Source organism: Lacerta agilis, chromosome 2 (assembly GCF_009819535.1).
Source record: "Lacerta agilis isolate rLacAgi1 chromosome 2, rLacAgi1.pri, whole genome shotgun sequence".
NCBI classification, from domain to species: domain Eukaryota; kingdom Metazoa; phylum Chordata; class Lepidosauria; order Squamata; family Lacertidae; genus Lacerta; species Lacerta agilis.
In genome coordinates, this window is record NC_046313.1 from 25,094,209 (window position 1) to 25,115,142 (window position 20,934).

Sequence of the window (20,934 nt, forward strand, 5' to 3'; positions counted from 1 at the left end):
TCATAAATATGTAAATATGTATGTAAATATATATATATATATATATTTATAAATACGTAAAATGGAAATCTGGACGCGGGTGGCGCTGTGGATTAAACCACAGAGCCTAGGGCTTGCCGATTGGAAGGTTGGCAGTTCGAATCCCCACAACGGGGTGAGCTCCCGTTGCTCTGTCTCTGCTCCTGCCAACCTAGCAGTTCGAAAGCACGTCAAAGGGCAAGTAGATAAATAGGTACCACTCCGGCAGGAAGGTAAACGGCGTTTCCATGCGCTGCTCTGGTTCGCCAGAAGCGGCTTAGTCATGCTGGCCACATGACCTGGAAGCTGTATGCCAGCTCCCTTGGCCAGTAAAGTGAGTGAGATGAGCGCCGCAACCCCAGAGTCGGACACGACTGGACCTAACGGTCAGGGGTCCCTTTACCTTTACCTAAAAAGGAAAGACAATGAGTGCTTTGACTTGTAAGGCAGTGATCAAGCCATACCCGCATCTCTTGTCGTGTGTGTACACACACACACGCACAGCACACCACAGCACAGTTGCCAGTTAATTTAGCTTTTGGGGGTGGGGCAGGATTGTATCTTGGTAAAATAATCAGTGCAAGTGAAACTCATCAGTTTCCCCTGAGAAGTGGGAAGTGTTTAGTTGCTGAGACGCCACTCATCTTTCCAATTATCCTGCCTTCAGCAGGGACTGTTTTTGATACCAGCAGAAGCGCTTCCCCACGTGCAATATGTGGGGTAGGGAGATGGCAGCAGTGGTGCCCAGCTGGCACAGACCCAGCTCCAAAGAGAGCCTGTTAGCAATGCTATTCCTTTCTCTCTTGCTGCCAGATGAACAAAAATGTCACATTGCTTCCCTTGCCTTCAAAGGTAGGTTTAAATGTGTGGCATTCGATAAGGCTGTGCTTGTGGAGCTCCTGGCAAACCAGCCTTAGGTTTGCTGAGCAGCCTGTGGGTTGGCATTCCTGGGCCTTCCTTGGAACTCACACTTGCCATGTACTGCCAGAGGCGGTTTAGCCTGCCTAAAGGATACATCAAGAGCTGATGGCTAGGAGGAACTGAACACATTCCAGCTAGAAACAAGATATTGTTCCCCTCCTATCCAACCCACCCCCTCAAAAAAAGAAAAAAAGAAAAGAAAAGAAACCACCACCTGCCATTAAACTGCTTGGACAGGCTTTCTTGTAACTGTGCCCCTGAAGAAGCAGGTGTGCAGCCTAGGAGTCATTTTGGACTCACAGATGTCCATGGAGGTGCAGGTTAATTCTGTGTCCAGGGCGGCTGTCTACCAGCTCCATCTGGTATGCAGGCTGAGACTCCACCTGCCCGCGGACTGTCTCACCAGAGTGGTGCATGCTCTGGTTATTTCCCGCTTGGACTACTGCAATGCGCTCTATGTGGGGCTACCTTTGAAGGTGACCCAGAAACTACAACTAATTCAGAATGCGGCAGCGAGACTGGTGACTGGGAGCGGCCGCCGAGACCACATAACACCGGTCTTGAAAGACCTACATTGGCTCCCAGTACGTTTCCGAGCACAATTCAAAGTGTTGGTGCTGACCTTTAAAGCCCTAAACAGCCCAGTTTACCTGAAGGAGCGTCTCCACCTCCATCGCTTAGCGACACTGAGGTCCAGCACCGAGGGCCTTCTGGCGGTTCCCTCACTGCAAGAAGCGAAGTTACAGGGAACCAGGCAGAGGGCCTTCTCGGTAGTGGCGCCCGCCCTGTGGAACACCCTCCCACCAGACGTCAAAGGAAAAAGCAACTACCAGACTTTTAGAAGATGTCTGAAGGCAGCCCTGTTTAGGGAAGCTTTTAATATCTGAAGGACTATTGTATTTTAATATTTTGTTGGAAGCCGCCCAGAGTGGCTGGGGAAACAACAGCCAGATGGGCAGGGTATAAATAATGAATTGTTGTTGTTGTTGTAAGCTGATGAGGCAATGAAAGCAATAAAGGCAGGTTCAACTGGTAACATACCCGAGGGTCCCCTTTCTCTCTGCTCCCCCAGTTTAGGGCTGGTGTGCCCACCCGCCTTCCTAATAGCAGCTACAATTTGTTGTTTCCCTGTGCTGGCTGCCCTGAAGGGATCCCACAGTTACACAAGTTACCCGACTGCACCACCTCTTTGTGGAAACGGAATGCAGAATTTTGCTGTGAGAGACGCTGGCAATGTATTATGTGTGAGTTAAGTGCCACGGACGAAAGTAGAGCAGTTTGTGAGCGCATGTTCTCATTTCGCTTCCTGTTCGTCTTTTTCCTTCAGTGTGGCATGTGTGGGGAAGCTGCAGCTGTGAGGCGAGGAGAGCTGTCCATTTTGGGCGCCGATGGGCTCTGCCTCTTTCGCGTTGCCATTGTGCAAATCGCTTGGGTTGGATAGGGGGGTTCACATGCAGGTCGGGAGGTGGTTGGGGCGGCAATCCTGGGTGTACTAGAGAAAACAAAGCCTCTTCCATCTTTTTACACTCTTAACCTCTGCCTGAGACACGTGGTTTCATCCCAGGTGGCAGATCTGCGCTCAATTCACCTTGCCTGTTATGCAAGGCAGAGTGATCAGATGAACTCGGCTGCCTGAGGCTTTCATGGTTGGGTTACTTCTGGCTTGAAGGATGAAGTTGGGAGTGGGGGGTTGCCCATCTTCAGGCCCCGATTTTCCTTCCACTTTCTCAGAGATTAGACATATTAAAACTAGGCACATGGTTTCAACATCTGGCCACCCACAGCTGCAAACACAGAGGAAATAACACCGCTGTATTGTCAGCTTGGTATGTCTCCCCCAATTCGTACATCTGCTGAGGGACACGGGTGGCGCTGTGGTCTAAACCAGCGAGCCTCTTGGGCTTGCTGATCAAAAGGTTGGCGGTTCGAATCCCCACGACGGGGTGAGCTCCCGTTGCTCTGTCCTGTCAACGTAGCAGTTCGAAAGCACGCCAGTGCGAGCAGATAAATAGGTACCGCTGCGGAAGGAAGGTAAATGGCGTTTCCATGCGCTTTGGTTTCCGTCACGGCGTCCCGTTGCGCCAGAAGCGGTTTAGTCATGCTGGCCACATGACCCGGAAAAGCTGTCTGTGGACAAACGCCAGCTCCCTCGGCCTGAAAGCGATAAGAGCACCACACCCCATAGTCGGCTTTGACTGGACTTAACCGTCCAGGGGTCCTTTTACCTTTTACCTACATCTGCTGGGAGGTTTTCATGGCACTCTTTTGGCTTCAGCCATATACTGCGCAAACCCTTCTCAATCAGCACATTCAGTTCTACCTTCCAGGGACTTCCAAAGGGCTTTAGTGCTTAATAGTTTGAGGGTGATCTTTTATTCGCTGAATGGAAGTATCTGTATCTGGGAGTAAACATGCTGATTAAACCGGCGTGCTGTTCCCATGACTTGCCTTCTTCCCTAACCCAAACACATGATTCCCCCCACCCACCCCACCCCTGGGGCTTTAGGCTTGTTGAAATTCTGGCTATATTGTCCCCTATCCATAAGCTTTGGATGAGTGAGATGAGGGGTAGGCAGAGTAATAAATATCCTAAGTGCTTTTCAGATCCCCAGGGCGCTTTGATTGCGAGTGCAACAATATAGAGCAGCTCTGCAATGACTGCCCGGCATCTGTGTTCTTCGAATCTTAAATGCATAGCAAAAGCATCGATCAGAGCGAAGCTCCCCGCCTGTTACGCTACACCTGGCAGACTTCTATTTTCTGCTTGCTGTGTGCAATAAAATGTAGGGAAATCTGTGGGAATGGAGACTCCCTGAGTTCCAGGTTTGTTCTTGCTCTTCAAACCTATTACTTTAGATCAGTCAAGCTTGCCTTTCCAGGCTGGGGCGCCTTCCTATAAGCAGACCCCTTTCTGCTTACAACCATTTCATGCTGCATTCTCCCCTATCCCCCCCACCCAAAAGAATCTCCTTTAGTACTAAAGGCATCGGTGAAGCCATTAAAAAAAAACACCACCCACCTGCAGAAGAACAGGGGAAGTATGTAGACAAATATTCCTCTTCTGCCAGCGAAGCTTACAGATTTCCTTGATGCAATGGCCTGTAGGCTATGCAAATAAAGTTTGTTGTTACAGGTTTCCTCATATAGCCATCCAGCACTCAGGGCTGGTTCTCACTGTATATAAATCTAATTAATTAAAATGCTGGAATAGGTAGGTATTTTGCTCTGATCCCGAAGGGCTGCCGTTATAATCAGAAAATCAGAAGGGCTTCCCACCTGCTTCTCTTTAAGGGAAAAGTAACTATTTTATTACATTACAATTTGCAAGTGTGCACACTTCATATTTGATGGGAGCGTGGCAGCATCTCACTTCTCCCCCCCCCCCCCGCACTTGGTATTGGCGTGCAAATACCAGCAACTGTGCAAGAAGTAGCTTTTAGGTGCAGAAATGGCAAAGGAAAACTGAATGGGAAGGCAAGCCTAATTGGGGGGGGGGAGAGAGTTTTGCAAAAACACACCATTATTAAAAAGAACAGAACCTCTGAAGGCTTCTGCGAAGCATTTGCAAATGGAGTCCTAAAAGTGACAGCAGAGAGACCTGCTTACGATGCCCAGTAGTTTGAATTTTTAGATCTATCGCAAGCATTCCCAGCAATGTAAATGCACACAACTCAAACCTAGGTATTCAGGTGTATTCAGGCTGGCTTTCAGTTTGTGTATGTGTGTGTGTGTGCGCGTGCAACCTTGAGGTTTACGCAATTTGAAGTGTAGCTAAAGCTGGATTGTAACTCACAGTAATGTGACATGTGCGAATAAGAGTTATATTAAAATAGGAGCTGTTAGTGCCTCTCCAGAACCTATTTTTTCCCTTGGTTAAAAACCATGCCTTGATAAGACCCATGCCAACCCTGACCTCTGGAAACAGCCCCCCTGCGTAAGAAGCTCTGCTTAGATGCCATTACTTCTGAGATGCATCAACCACATGAATTTGAGCTACAGGGAGTTTCCATGCCAGTGGAGCACATTCTTATCCACTAAAGCACGAGTTTTCATGGTGCAATTGCGCTGCAGCCTCCCCGTGGAAGCAGCATCGGCACGCTTCCATACGGGGGCCATAATTTCGGAGCTAACCTTCAATGTTCAGTGAACAGCGGAGAGAAGCGTAGCCATAGCCGAGCATCACTTTTGTTGCTATTTACAGCCAGAGATATGCTGTAGTAGCCAAACAGCAGGGGCCCATTTGAAATAGGGAGCTCATTCAAAGGCTAATAGGGGAGAACTGGCCGGGATGAATCATTTTTATTGCCAAATGCAGCAAGGAGAGGTGTGAGTCGGAGGGGAGTCCACCAGCCTTCCTTATTGGCTGCTTCTGCTGAGCAGGAATGGGTGCATTTCACGAACCTACATTTCCAGCGCCCATCTCAGGAATTCTGAAAACCTGATTGTAAAACTAGAGTGTGTTAGCTGTTCTGAATGAATGTGAATTGTGGTACAGTGGTACCTCTGGTTACGAACGGGGTCCATTCTGGACTGGAAACCCTGTTCGTAACCTGAAAGGTCCGCAACCTGAAGCGCTACGCCTGCGCATGTGTGCGACATCATTTTGCGCGTCTGCGCATGTGCGAGTAGCCGAACCCAGAAGTAACCCGTTCCAGTACTAATGGGTTCGGCGTGTTCGTATCCCAACCTGAAGCATTCGTAACACGAGGTACGACTGTATTCTGCATGTGTTGGTCTTAAATTTATATACAACCCTTCTGCGTGTGTTTGGTGCGTTGTTGTTGTTGTTTATTAAATTCATATACTGCCTTTCATCAAGGAATCCCAGGGTGTTTCACAGAATAAAATACAAGTAAATAACTAACCAAAACAACAAAACAATAATGCCCCCGGGGCCCTTCCCATAGATATAATGTGATTTATCTGGAAGAAGGGGTTTGCCAAATGCATCTTTCCCCCCCCCCCACCCTTCTCCCTTCCATAAATAAAAGAGCCATCAATTTACTGTCCTGACTCCGGGTCCTTGGGATTTACCCTAGCATAGAGGGTTTTTTTTCTGGCTGGAGTTTTCCAGAGACCCTAGAATTCTTTCTTGAAGGTTAAACCAAGGAGCAGCTGTACTCCAGAAGAACATTTCTTTCAACAGATAACTGATAATCTGCTTAGGGGTGGGGGCGAGGTTGGAGGGGTTCCTCCCTGCCGCTGCCTTTTGGCCTAAATCTCTTGGGTGTTTGGGAGAGAACTGGCTTACAGCTCAGTGTGTCGCAGGCTTGTGTGTGGCATCCTTTTTAAGCCCCAGAATTGGAGGGAGTGAATCTGGTTGGCAGGGCTCTGTTGTCAATTGGCAGGGGACCACTAATGTCTTAAAAGGCCAAGAGAGGAGACACTTTCTACTGGCACCTTCTCAGCACTTGGTTCTCCTCTCCCTCCAGAACTGGCGCATCCCTCCCCCCCCCCCCCCCGCTAAATGATGGTCATCCTCTGGCCTCTCTCTGACCCCAGTCCTGCTTATCTAATGTGAATTGTAAGCTCTCCGAAAAGAAGCTATTTAAGCTGTAAACTGACGAGGTTCTTACATTATTACAAATATGAAACAATCGTTTCCTACTTGGCCGCTACCTGCGGCTTAAAAACATCTCTCTGTTTGGGTTAAACACTCTGGGTTGTAACAAGACACCTGAAATATGCGAGCAAGTTCTCTCTGGCTTTCTTCCATTTCCAGTATTGACTGTCTTGCAGCAATTGCTCTTTTGCACCGATACATAAAGCACACCTCATAGTGGGGCTCATCCAAACAGCCTACGATCCTGCCAGCAGAACGTTCAGTTGTTTCTGGGGCAAGCTGAGCGAAAAGGGCTTGGTTTAGCTTAGCATTATTATTATTTTTAAAAAAATTGAACCTCAAGACCACCCAACCACCACCTCATATTGTATGCAGGAACCTGTTATAAGGGGGGGGGGCTGCTCCTTTTCCCTTATGGGGTATCCAAGAGTCTGTATAAAGTCCTTAAGTATGTCCCCTATAGGAAGGAGAAAATAAACAGAAGCCAACCAGAGAATATTGAGAAGCAAAGCAGCTAGTAAGCATGATCTTTATAAAACTGTTGCAACAGGGTCCCCCCCATTTGCCCCACGCAAAGAGGAACCCAGAACAATGATGTGCAAGCTCTCTTACATAGCCTTGAAATTGCCTACCCTGTAGCTCAAGACCACCACCCCCCCAAAAACATCATACATGCATCACAGAAAGAGGTGGTCCCCAGCAGAAATACGTCACGGGGGGGGGGGTTCTACCACATAAATACGTCACAGGGGCACAGTCTACAGCAGAAAACCTGTATGTCAGGATACCTGATAATGGTCAATCATTGCTCTACCTGGGCAGCCTGGCCAATCTTTTGTGATGGAAAATCCTGAATCCAGATCACAGGCTCACCCTTAAGACAGGACTTGTGAGCAAAGAGACAATGGGGAGAATATTTGAGGTTACTGGAAGAGTCAAAATGGCTTCAGGATTGTTCTCCTGTACTATTTCAGACACGTGGTTTTTATACTTATGTATGTGTTTGCCTTGTACATTTATGAACATTTATTTTATATATGTAAGACCTTTAAAGGTAAAGGGACCCCGCAGCATTAGGTCCAGTCGCGAACGACTCTGGGGTTGCAGTGCTCATCTCGCTTTATTGGCCAAGGGAGCCGGCATACAGCTTCCGGGTCATGTGGCCAGCATGACTAAGCTGCTTCTGGCGAACCAGAGCAGCGCACGGAAACGCCATTTACCTTCCCGCCGGAGCGGTACCTATTTATCTACTTGCCCTATGACATGCTTTTGAACTGCTAGGTTGGCAGGAGCAGGGACTGAGCAACAGGAGCTCACCCCATCATGGGAATTTGAACTGCCAACCTTCTGATCGGCAAGCCCTAGGCTCTGTGGTTTAACCCATATAAGACCTTAGGATTCCTATAACAAACCTACTCCGGCTGTTTCCTATTTCTTACAAATCACACCCATTATACAGTTACAGGTAGGTAGCTGTGTTGGTCTGCCATAGTCAAAACAAAATAAAAAATAAAAAAATCCTTCCAGTAGCACCTTAGAGACCAACTAAGTTTGTTCTTGGTATGAGCTTTCGTGTACATGCACACTTCTTCAGATACCATACCGTATCTGAAGAAGTGTGCATGCACACAAAAGTTTCTGGATTTCCACTTGTGGCAGATTGACTATCCTGGTGAATATCTCACGAAGCCCCTTTAAGTCTGTTGTGGGGGGGGGGAGAACTTTCATTCCCTCCCTTCCACTGTTGTCAGTCTGGGTAAGGCATTTTCCTTGACTCCTAGATGAGAAGGCTTTCCAGGGGTGCAAAGCAAATAATTGCAAGGGGATTCAAAGAGATCATTCATCTTGCCTGCCTCCCGGACTGCTTTTAAAGAGGATTAGACAACTTCATGGAGGAGTGGGCTATCTTGGACTGTTATTCTGCCTCCACAGTTGGAGACAGTAATGGTTCTGAGTATGCATTGCTGGAAACCACAGCAGGGGAGAGTTCTTTTTTGCTCAAATCCTGTTTGTGGATTTCCCACAGGCATCTGGCTGGCCACTGTGAGAACAGGATGCTGGGCTAGATGGGCCGTTGGCCTGATCCAGCAGACTCTTATATTCTTTTGTCTCTCCCCAGATACCAGCATAGTTTGATTTCTCTGTCACTACACACACACACACACACCATGACCCAAGTTGATCTGGGCACATGAGGGGGAACTTTCCTTTGAGCCTGGCGGAAATGCACCCCAAACTCCAACATACAACTTTTATGAAGTTGATTAAGAGGAAAAGGACCGGAGGACAAACCTAAAAGCAGAATGGTGCTTCTGAAAGAAAGAAAATGTTTCAGTTCAAGTCTGTCCTATCGCAGCTACTTACAAACGCACAGCTGGTTTCCTCATGTGTAACGTAGAAATGTTGATACTCCAGCTGAGGGGCTTAGAGGGACAAAGGACTATTTGGCAATTGCCATATTTTAAGTTTCATGATTGACTGGTGGTTCTGTCAGGGAAATCGGAAGATGGGCTATCCTCCCTGCTAGACAAAACCAATTATGTACTTTGTATATTCAAGGGGAGGTGTAACTTCTCTGTCAGTGGGGAATTGAGAATGGTATCTTAAAGTGAGGGGCTAGCCTAAATGAGGCCTTTGTTCCAGCCCTTACCTTAAATAACACTGATTTTTTATTCTCTCCTCTTCTAACCCACATTTCTGTGTTTCCTTCATTCCCAGTGCTGCTGTTGGCATTGGTTTCTATGGCAACAGCGAAACCAACGATGGGGTTTATCAACTGATCTACGCCCTTAATAATGCTAATCGCACTCTCTCGGAGATTGATTTGCTGGTAAGAAATCTGATGGGTTCAGCCGATATTATTATTCTCCTCTTCCCCCCCCCCCTTTCATCTAATGCAAGCACTCTGGTCCTGATGAATTATCTGGAATGCCTGAGATTGAGAGCAGCTGTCTGAGAACAACAATGTCTCTTCCTAGGGAGAGCACAGAGGCTGGTGCAAACAAGGCACACATTGTGTTAAGGCCTCCTTCATCTATCTCCGTTTTAATCCGGAGGAGAGCATGTGCTCTCTGCTGCCGGGATTCACAGCCTGGCCCTACTTTCTGTGTTTCCCAGAGGCGAAAATAGAGACAATTTCATTTCAGAAGAAATTGGGACGGAGATAGGAAGGGATGGGAAGCACAAAGCGGTTGTACTCCCCTCTGTCAGTGTTGGGTGCAACTCTCTGTAGTTGCAGATCATAGCTTTTCCCCAATAACCTTTGGAAACCCATTGTCTAGAAAAGGCAGAGCTTGAGATCAAGGAAGATTGTTGGACCCCGGAATCACAGAAGACTGGAGAGTCCAGTGCTGAAAGCACAGGGTTGGTGGGTGGGGGCTGTAGTTAAAGCTGCTGTTGGTAGTAAATTGGAGTATTAAAGCCTGGCGCCTCCTTCGCAAAGCCCAGGAAGCTTCTGCCCAGCTTAGGGAGGCAGGCGTGGTGCTCACAAGCATGGCGTCCCCCTCCCCTCCCAGTCACCCTCACAAGCAGGCCCCTCTGAGAGAGCCAGCGTGGTGTAGTGGTTAAGAGCGGTAGACTTGTAATCTGGTGAACCGGGTTCGCATCCCCCCTCCTTCAAATGCAGCTGCTGAGTGGCCTTGGGCTAGTCACACTTCTCTGAAGTCTCTCAGCCCTACTCACCTCACAGAGTGTTTGTTGTGGGGGAGGAAGGGAGAGGAGAATGTTAGCCGCTTTGAGACTCCTTTGGGTAGTGATAAAAGTGGGATATCAAATCCAACCTCTTCTTCTCTGGCCCTAACTGTTCTCCTGCGGAAAGTGTTGCCGCACGCCTCTGATTCTGGTGCTGTTGAGAACACAACTCCAGAGCGATTCAGATGGCACCGTGCCCAGGAAGAACCAGGAGCGTATCGCCTGGGAGTCTGTTGGGTCTGTGCTTTTCATGACTTCTTCAGGAATTCCTGGCAGAAAGTCACAGCTGAAAAAAAGGAGGCAGCAGTGCTTAAGACCTGGGATGGAAACTCCCAACAGCAAAACAACAACAAACAACCACCCAAAGGTGACCAGTTTGGAAATGCAACCTCTCTCTCCATCTAGGGAACTAATGGTACTCCTAGCATCTTTTGTTTAATTTGTGTTTCTCCTGGATTTACTTCACATGTACATGCACTGGGTTTTCCTTTTTTCTGTTTCTGAGTGGTGGTGTTGGTAATCCAGAAAGCCTAGCGATATTTAAGTACTAGGCAGGGAGCACAATGTATTCAGATGATGCCCTCAGTTTCAGTATATATCCATGCCCTGTAGTTGGCTTGCTTTCACTGGCTCTTGGAGCGCCTGAGTTGTTCGTCCCAAGCTCCTGTTTATGCCTAATAATAATGGCAATATGTACCCACCCTTTACCCTAATGCCTCCAGGTGGGTTACTCACTTTTAAAAACCACTATGAAAATGTAAATTATGGATTTTCTGACTTCACAGAATATTTTGAAGGGACGGGGCTCTGCTGCGTAGAGCTTTGTCCTTGCTTTCTTGCTGCTTTGACTTCCGTGTGGCCAGAAGGAGGCCTACACATAGATTCCATAGCAGCTTTTATATTGGAAAAGAGTTCCCTTTTGCGGGTGCCAGCGCAACACCAGTAAACGCAGGGAGATTACTTAGAGCAGACTTTAGCCATCTTCGTTGTTCACATAATGGAGGCCGTTCAAGTGGTTAAGCTGGGATAGCTCAGTCAGTGGAGCATAACCTCAGGGTTCCCGCATTGGGCGAAAGATTCCTGCATTGCAGGGGGTTGGACTAGATCAGGGGTAGGCAACCTAAGGCCCATGGGCCACGAGCAGCCCATGGGGGTTGTTTAACCAGCCCACAAGCTGCCCTCTCGGCAAGTCCCCACACGCTGCACCAAAACGGCACAGTGCAACGCAGGGACTCACTTCCACGGCGCCAAAAAGTCATGTCTGCACAGACGCAGACACCGGAAATTGCGGCTGCACACACTCTCTCTCTCTCTCTCACACACACACACACACACACACGCACACATGATCCGGCCCACGGAAGGATCTCCACTGGAGTGAACCGGCCCAGGCGAGGTAAACCTTGCCGACCGCTGGACTCTTGTGGTCGCTGCCAACTCCATGATTCTATGATTAGGGTAGGGTTTTTTTTTTTGCCTGTTCTTCTAGTGCATGCATACGTAATGTCACCAATCTGCTTTTGGGATTTGGGCAATAGAAATTGAGGTGGTGGTGATAATTCTGGTTTCAACGGATCTTTTCCTTTGAAGAGATTTTGGTCACAGTCCTGTCTGTGCACGTGATGGAAGCCAAAGGAAACTGACTTTGAGCCATTCCTGGCCCGTCCCTTCTACCTATAGAAAATACGACTGATTCAGAAAGAAACCAGCTTGCTGGTTCTGAAGGGTCTGCCTGCTGTCTTTTGCCAGGTCTCAAACACCTCTATGCAGATGAAGGTGGCTCTGGAGCAACACCTGGCGCGGCTGAACGAGATCTTTGCCACCCGAGGCGACTACGTGCAGACGCTCAAGTTCATGCAGCAGATGGCAGGCAATATTGTGCTGCAGCTCTCAGGGCTCCCTGTCTGGAACGACGTCACTGTAGACCTGTCTCAAGTCGCTGGTGAAGTTGGTTACGTGGAATATTATAGGTAAGTTGAGAGGGGATATTGCAGAGGTTAGGGTGCATGGCCCATTGGGAGACTTCATGGAGTTTGCCCTGCAGCCTTGCATTTCTTGTCGAAAGCAGAGCATCTCAAAGGCAGTGGAGAGGTGTTTAGTCTTAGACTCATGGAAACGGTTACATCATCATGGAGTCAGGAGGTGGGAAACCCCTTGTTCATCTCTCTCCTCCGCTTTGGAATCCCTCCCCTAGGATGGGGTGGGGGGCACCTCTGGCCTTCCAAGAATTGTTGGGCTCCAATTCCCAGCAGCCCCAGCCAACGTGGCCGATGGCCCATGGTAAGAGTTCCAATCCAATAATATTTGTAGGTTCCCCGTTCTTGGTGGTGGCTTGTAGGAAAGTGGTTGGGAAGATAACGGGAGGAACACGGGGAAGAGAAAAGGGCTGCAATCCACTCAGCCGTTCTGTAACGGCAGGGGCATGGGGCAGTAAATAAGGCCACGTTTTCAGGATCACTCACACTGCACCATGAGAAAGTGATTTGCTCAAAGCGCTATAACGTTTTCATCACACCAGTGCATTGTAGCAGCAGTCTTAATCCGCACTGGTAATGATGAGTACAGAATTGGAAGACTGCAATTAATTCAGCAGCAGAAGTAAGTCTCACAATAGGGAAAGAGCTGTGACACTAGCTTTCCTGCTGCAGCGTCACAGCTGAGATCGGCATGGTGTGGGCACACGGGCAGAGCCAATCCGGCAACTCCCACTGGTGCATTCTCCCTGCCACCTCACCCCTCCCCCTCGCGCTAAATGTCAGCAGCGCCCCCACTGTTGGGGAGCTAGCATTACATCTCCACTCCCGCCAGGTGAGCCACTTCTGTACAGCCATAAAAGGGGGAGGAAGAGCCGTGAGTTACCGTCCCCATCCTTCAATGGTCCTTTTAGGCTAAATAAATGGAATCAGGATTGCGTCTGAATGGAATGCCCACATGTTAGTCGAGGGGTGAGGGTGATGGCTTTCCTGTTGTGTGAACCCTTGGGGCATTTGTTAAGGCAGCGAGGGCACAAGGAGAATATCTGTGGCGTCGAGCAACTGTGGGTCTTGCAAGCGCACTGTCTTAACCTTGTTCTCAGTCAAACTCTGCCGCCCCCCCCCCCACTGCCTCCAGGGTTTTGCCAAAGCAAATATGTTTTGAGTTATGTATCCTTCTCAGCGCTTAGCGGCACCCTTTAAACAGAAGGTGTTTCTTCTTAAGAGGCAAACCTAGCAGCCCGTCACACTGCAGGGACTTGTGACATTTCTACTTGGGAGGAAACGTTAGCATAGCATAAAGGCAGATGGCACCTCTCTGCATGGGCTCTGGGTAAAGGAGCCTGTGGCACTTGGGGAAAATAAGCTCCACTTTTTTGGGGGGGGGGGAATTCTACTGTACTCAGGTGTATGGGTAAGTTGTGTCAGTACGATTCCAAGGTAGAAACTGAGTGTGCCTCTACACTTGAGGGAGAAGGCAGGCTGCATCCCTTGGGCATCAGAAAGATTTCTGGATTCAGGAATGCTCATGCGGCTGTTGCAGAAGTTTGAATCTCTCTGCGCACTTGGGGTTTGGATAGAGCTCAGTTGGTTGGAACGTGGTGCTGATAATGGCAAGGTTTCAGGTTCGATCCCTGTATAGGACAACTGCGTATTCCTGCACTGCAGGGGGTTGGACCAGATGATCCTCAGGGGCCCTTCCAACTCTACGATTCTATGAATTGTTAGCGAGGGGAAGAGTCTATTGAAAGAGTGGTCTTCTGAGCCGGTCATGTGGCGCAGCAGCAGATTGTGGCCGCCAAATCCAAGGTCTTTGATTAGGGCTTGAATGGTGGGCAGTTGCTCAGCTTTGTTTATCTGAAAGGCCTTCAGAATGTCTAGAGTGATGCTTGCTTAGTAAAAGACTGACGTAGCTAAAAGGGCTTGCTAATTAAAAGAGACATGGCTTAATGTGAAGGGGAAATACGAAGCAGGCTTTTTAAGCTTCCTGTAAACTACATTTGTATAAAAGGTTTACTAGATGGCTGGGCTGTTGGTAGATATGTCTAGACGGCTTTCTCTTCCTGGGATCTGTTTAGGCAGTCCTGGTGGTAGCCCAGGTGCTTAGGGAAGCTTTAGTGTGCCCTGAGGTGTGCTACTACAGTGCTGCGCAGGTATCGGCAGAGAGCTGGCATGGGTTTGTGCAGTCCACATGAACGGTTTTCCATTCTCACGGGTCAGTTGTCCGCATGCCAATCGCCTAGGAGTTCATCCAAGTGCACAGAAACCTTAAATATTGAACAAAATACTATGGGAACCTTGTTGCCGATTCTGTCGTTTGGCAGTTGCAAACCTTCCTATTTTGTATGTTTAAAAGAAGAAGAAAAATGTGCAGAGTATTCATGAACTGGGGAAAGCTCTCTTGCCTGAATAAACGCTGAAAGAGACCTTCTTAAGGAGAATGTCCATTCAAGAGCTCAGGAGTGGCAAGGCTCTCTTGACCGTGTGTGCCAATTCCACCTGCATAAAGGCTGATAAATGCAAGTACCATACATGTCACATGTGGCGGCAGAGGGAAGCAGTCACTTGGTAGTTCTGTATGCTGGCAGATGACTTTCCAAACACAGGAAGCTGCCTTTTACCAGGTCAGATTGTTTGTCCGTCTAGCACAGGCGTAGGCAACCTAAGACCCGGGTGGCCAGATGCAGCCCAATCGCCTCCTCATTCCGGCCCGCAGACGGTCTGGGAATCAGCATGTTTTTACATGAGTAGAATGTGCCTCCTTTTTTAAAATTCTTTTTATTCATTTTTCAACAACATAAACAGATGATCATACAAACAAACAAACAAACAAACAAAAAACACGCAAACAATCATGCAAAAAGCAAAAACTATAATCATTCAGTTACAGGTGGGTAGCCGTGTTGGTCTGCCATAGTCAAAACAAAATAAAATAAAAAATTCTTTCCAGTAGCACCTTAGAGAAGATATCTGAAGAAGTGTGCATGCACACGAAAGCTCATACCAAGAACAAACTTAGTTGGTCTCTAAGGTGCTACTGGAAAGATTTTTTTATTTTATTTTGTTTTGACTATAATCATTCATATATTTTTTTACAAATATACCTGATTTCTACATTTTAACAATATCAGAAAATGAAATTTTGTTGATAGTAACATATATTCAATTAACGTCTGGTTCACTTTAACCATTCCATTCTGTAAAAGAAACTAAATTATATATAAATATCTGACTTCCCTGTTCCAACTCTCCATAAACTCAATATATAAATATAACTAAAAACTAGAAGAAAACATGACACTGATACCTCTTTTTTGTAATACTGATAGTAGTTCATATATTCTTACATATTGTTTTACCACCATTGCTTTCCAAATTTTACAAGGGTTAATCCAACGCGTATTCCATGCTAATATGTTTAGAATGCGCCCTTTTATTTAAAAGGCATCTCTGGGTTATTTGTGGGGCATAGGAATTCGTTCATCCCCCCCCCCCCAAAAAAAAATACAGTCCAGCCCTCCACATGGTCTGAGGGACGGTGGACCGGCCCACAGCTGAAAAAGGTTGGTGACCCCTGGTCTAGCACACTCTTGTCTGCTGACAGCAGGTCTCTTATGGCAGGGTGTAGAAAACTTCAGGACTCCTGCCCAGGTCACACTCCCTGCATTATCTCCTTCACATCTTCCTTGGGTGTTTTTGACTGGCTGGAAAGTGTCCTTGAACCCCGATAATGGTTTTTTGCTTGCCTGGATGGCTCCTCCAAATAACTTGTTTATTCAGTGTTCACTCTTGATTTGTTTGTGGGGAGAGCTATATGACGATGAACATTCATTCTGGTTTGCTTGCAGAGTGCTTGCTCTTCTCTTCCCGTTTAATCATTTGTTTCCCCCACGTTTCTCACTGTATCGCCCCATCACTTTGCAAACCACAAACTCTGTTGCCGTTTTTTAAAAAAATATATAAAGTGGATTTGATGTGCTAGGGTGACAGTGCTCCAGTCCAATTTAGCTGTGCAAACCTTACGTCCCAGTATGCGCTTGAATGCCTCACACCAACTGGTGACAGTCTCTTAAGCACCCAGGAGGGTGAATGAATGTGTGTAGCAATTAGCCCACTGCACAGAGGTAACATTTGCATTAATTGCCCTCCTCACCTTTGCCTCTAGCCCCTCCTACCACTGGCATGTGGCTGCCCAGAAGGATAGCTCCGTTGGCTAGAGCATGGTGCTGATAACACCAAGGTTGCAGGTTCGATCCCATTATGGGACAGTTGCATATTCCTGCATTGCAGGTGGTTGGACCAGATGATCTTCAGGGTACCTTCTGTTATTCCCTTATGGAGTACACAAGAGCCCTTGTAAAGTCCTTTGCAGGTTCTCCATCGGTAGGAGTAAAAAAACAGAGGCCAACCAGAGAATAATTTCTTACAACACTTCCAACTCTACAGTTCCTTGACGTGCAATCCTCTAGCTGGAAGAGGTTCCCCACAGCCCACTGCACACTTTAGGATCTCAGATCTTCCCCATCACCTGCTCCTCCAAGCCTTTTAATGGGCAACACCTGGGTTCGAACCTGACTCACCTGGGTTCGAACCTGACTCCTTTTGCATGTAAAACATGTGGTTTCCCACTTAGTCAAGGCCTCTCCCCTGCTGACTTCCCAGCCTGTGTTGTCATAAGGATCCGATAATCAAACACCCGCTTTACTGTGTGGCCAGCTTTTAATGTACATTGAATTTCTATGTACAGAAGTTCTATGTTTTCAGCGACTTAACCCCTCCGGTTTATTATTTGTACCTTCTTATTGTAAGCTACCTTCAGGAGGCAGCAAGTGTTAAGCAGCAGAGGCCACAAATGAGGCTGGAGCTCCCCACTGATGGTTCCCGCTTTCCAAATTTAGCATCCGCCTTGGGAGCTGTGACAATGGACCCCAAGCTACTAGCTTGTGCCCAGCTCCTGGCCACAGCAGAGGAATTTTAATTGGGTCTCTTCTGACTCCAGGCAGTGATTAAAACAGAGGAAGAATGCACACTGATCCTGCTCCTCCTTCTCTCCTCTGTAGTGTTAATGAGGCAAAAAGCCATTGGCTGTGAATAAAGCCAGAGCAGAGCAGCATACGCAGGGTAGGAGAGATCAAAAGCCCATCTTTTGCCAGCAAGAAGAGAACTTACTTATTTGCCCTGGAATGGGGGGGGGGGGGAGAGGAAGCTGCTGCATGGGCACACATACATGTTCGACCCTTGTTATGTATTGGGTTTAACACATGTTATGATTCTAACCAATCGTAGAAGCGTAGGTGGATGAAAGTTCTAATGGCAAGCACTGTCAACTGCCAACTGACTCTTGCGCTTGTTGCACTCTGTGCGCCAAGTCATAGCGGCTGAGGCGCGAGGTGTCTTGTCATAGCCTGTGTCAGCTATGTGCAGGACTCTATGTCCCTGGGTGCCATCAGACCTTCCAGTAGAGTGATGGCGGAACTTCCCAGCATCGTCAATAGCACATCCACCTTGTCTACCTCCCTAGTGAAGCCTTGTAGTTGGATGTAGCTCATTATTCGGCGGAGCCACTGCGGCCATTCTGCAGGATGGCTCATACCGAAGTCCGGTGGTGGCTGACTATGACTGCTGGTCATCCTCAGACCTGAAGTAGTTGCTTGTGCGATTATGGGTGGTTGCGAAGACACGGCAGGTGTGGTCTCGTTTCCGGGGCTTCTTGCTGAGTCCAGCGTGGCGGTGTTGTGATTGCTGTGAGGCGGCAGGCGGCTGTGCTGCGTTGCAGTCTCAGGCCTCTGGTAGCTAGTGGGAGCTCATGGATCCCATCCTCGTCGCCAATATTAAATATTCTGGAAAAGTCAGAAGCCCAATGCAACTTCGTTTATTCAACAGCTCACTCCCATATTAAAACAAGAACACACTCTGAAAGCCCCAGCAAGAAGTGCCAGTTGACAGTTGACAGTGCTTGCCATTAGAACTTTCGTCCACCTACGCTTCTACGATTGGTTAGAATCATGTTGTTGTTCAGTCGTTCAGTCGTGTCCGACTCTTCATGACCCCATGGACCAGAGCACGCCAGGCATGCCTATCCTTCACTGCCTCCCGCAGTTTGGCCAAACTCATGTTAGTAGCTTCGACAACACTGTCCAACCATCTCGTCCTCTGTCGTCCACTTCTCCTTGTGCCCTCCATCTTTCCCAACATCAGGGTCTTTTCCAGGGAGTCTTCTCTTCTCATGACGTGGCCAAAGTACTGGAGCCTCAACTTCAGGATCTGTCCTTCTAGTGAGCACTCAGGGCCGATTTCCTTGAGAATGGATAGGTTTGATCTTCTTGCAGTCCATGGGACTCTCAAGAGTCTCCTCCAGCACCATAATTCAAAAGCATCCATTCTTCGGCGATCAGTCTTCTTGATGGTCCAGCTCTCACTTCCGTACATTACTACTGGGAAAACCATAGCTTTAACTATACGGACCTTTGTCGGCAAGGTGATGTCTTTGCTTTTTAAGATGCTGTCTAGGTTAGAATCATAACATGTGTTAAACCCAATACATAACAACACCCTACAAGCTGCAGTGTGTTGCGGCGGTATCCCTCCCTTCAGAGCATCTTGCATTAGGGAGCCAGAAATATCACTAAATCTAGCTAGTGGCTATAGCCAAACCTGTGTGTATATTCTCTCTCTGTCTCTGTCTCTGTCTGTGTGTGTGTGTATTAAAACCCTCACCCTTGCGGGACATCTTGGGGAGAAGAAAGGATAAGGAGCAAATCCTACACAAACCCAGAGTGGAGTCCCTAAGACAGTTTGATGGTGTCTTGTACGCCTCCTTCCCTCAACTCCTGCAGCCAAGCTGCTGCCAAATGTATTGCTCTGATTTCCTTTGGACCAGATCAGCAAGACTGAGAAAGGGGGTCATGTCTGGGCATCCCAGGACCTCCGCCCTGTGGAACGCCCTCCCACCAGATTTCAAAGAGAAAAACAACTACCAGACATTTAGAAGACATCTGAAGGCAGCCCTGTTTAGGGAGGCTTTTAATGTTTAATAGATTGTTGCATTTTAATGTTCTGTTGGAAGCCGCCCAGAGTGGCTGGGGAAACCCAGCCAGATGGGCGGGGTATAAATAATAAATTATTATTATTATTATTATTATTATTATTATTATTATTATTATTATACACTTGCCCAGGCTTCCACCCTGGAGAGGTCCCTACACAGTTTGACTTCATCCCTCGAGGCACACACACTCTCGAGACAGACAGATGCCATCAACATTTTTTTTTTAAAGAGAACTCCCTGCCACAGAATAGTGAATTCTGCAACCCGAATAAATTATTCGAATGAAGCAAATCTGCATGCTTTCACTTTCCTTTTTGGAGAAGGGCAAAGAACCGTTCAATGTTCTGAAGCCCTCTTGCCCCTTGAGTGCTTGCTCAGCACACCCTGCCCCACTCAACAGCTTCTGAGATTTCACCATGCATTTCCCCACGCACACACAATCACATCTTCACAACTGTGTGGGCTGGAAATTGCAATGATTCTCAGAACCGCCAAGAGATGGGGGGGAACTGAAGCTGGAATATCATGGACAGCAACTCAGAAATGGCTTTGTCAGAAGACTAGAGTTTTTCAGGCCCTGCTTCTGGTTGTCCTAGAAGCATTTGTCTGGTCTCCAGGGATGTTGCTAGATCCAGGGCACGGGGCCGTGATGCAAATTAGCATAAAAAGCTGCATATGCTAATTTTTATATGTAGTTGCAGATTTCATTTATCTCTTGAAAAGGAAACCACCTTTTAAGCAAAGGGTTAAAAAGAAACTTTTAAAAGGGAGAAAGGGCAGGACATCAAACTGAAACCACTGAAACCACCTTGTCCTTGTCGATCCCTGTAAGGAAATATGCTGCACTGAGCCCTGAGGCTGATAGAGTGAAGCTGCTGTCAAAATCTCTCAGTTCTAGACTTCTTCTGCAGGGAAGCTGTCTTGGCCCATCTTCTGGCTTGGACACTGAAGAGCCCTGGCTTCAACAAGGAAAGACACTTTGCAAGTATGCGGACAGGACAGTTGTCACCTTTATTTTCAGTCATTTCGAGGGCCAAGTTCACGCTTCAATTTCAGACGTAGCCATGACAGTGTTCCCTTCTGTGTTTTGATGCCTACCCACACAAGGAGAGAGAGTGTGCACGGCCCAAAAGTCCTGCTTCTCTGTGCGGAGAATATGGTTCTTCGTAACGATGGCAATAAAAATCAAAGGAGCTGTTGCACAACTGCATTATTTTAAGTCCCTCACCCCCTACTGCCACAATAATGAGCAATAGGGCCATATAGTGTCCATAAATATATTTGTCAGGGGGCGGGGGGAAACTACACAGAAAATTTAGGAAAGCCTATGCCATGAAATTTCACATTCGCTGTGTTGGCATCCTACAAAAATATAAATGTTCCCCAAGAAAACAGTGACGCAGCTGCCTGTGATTTCTCCTGCAAAATGTTGAGTAATAGGTGAAAGGAGGAAAGGAGTTGGGAGAGAGGGGTTGGGCTGTTGCTCACGTCCATTCCTTGCCACAGCCAGTCTTACCGGATGTCGAAAGAGTTTGGCCGGGGGTGGCTTGGTGCAAACTGGCTGGGCCTGATGGAAGTTGTATTCCAAAATATGTAGGAGCGTTACCAGCTTGCAGAAGGCTGGTTCTGAGGTACTGCAGTCCCTCACGTTTAGTATCTGTGGTCTTGCTTGCATTTCACCTTTCCCAGCCTTTCTGCAGGATTGCCTGAATCATAACCGA

General features: G+C 47.7%; 1 protein-coding gene across 2 annotated transcripts in view; it reads left to right on the forward strand.

Annotated features, from left to right (window-relative positions):
- Positions 1 to 20,934, forward strand: part of TTYH2 (tweety family member 2) — a 79,081-nt gene that overhangs the window by 38,711 nt on the left and 19,436 nt on the right. For both annotated transcript variants that reach the window (XM_033138953.1, XM_033138954.1), the window contains exons 3-4: positions 9,221 to 9,332; positions 11,942 to 12,162. In XM_033138953.1, coding sequence (XP_032994844.1) covers positions 9,221 to 9,332; positions 11,942 to 12,162 — 333 coding nt within the window. The remainder of the gene's footprint in view (positions 1 to 9,220; positions 9,333 to 11,941; positions 12,163 to 20,934) is intronic.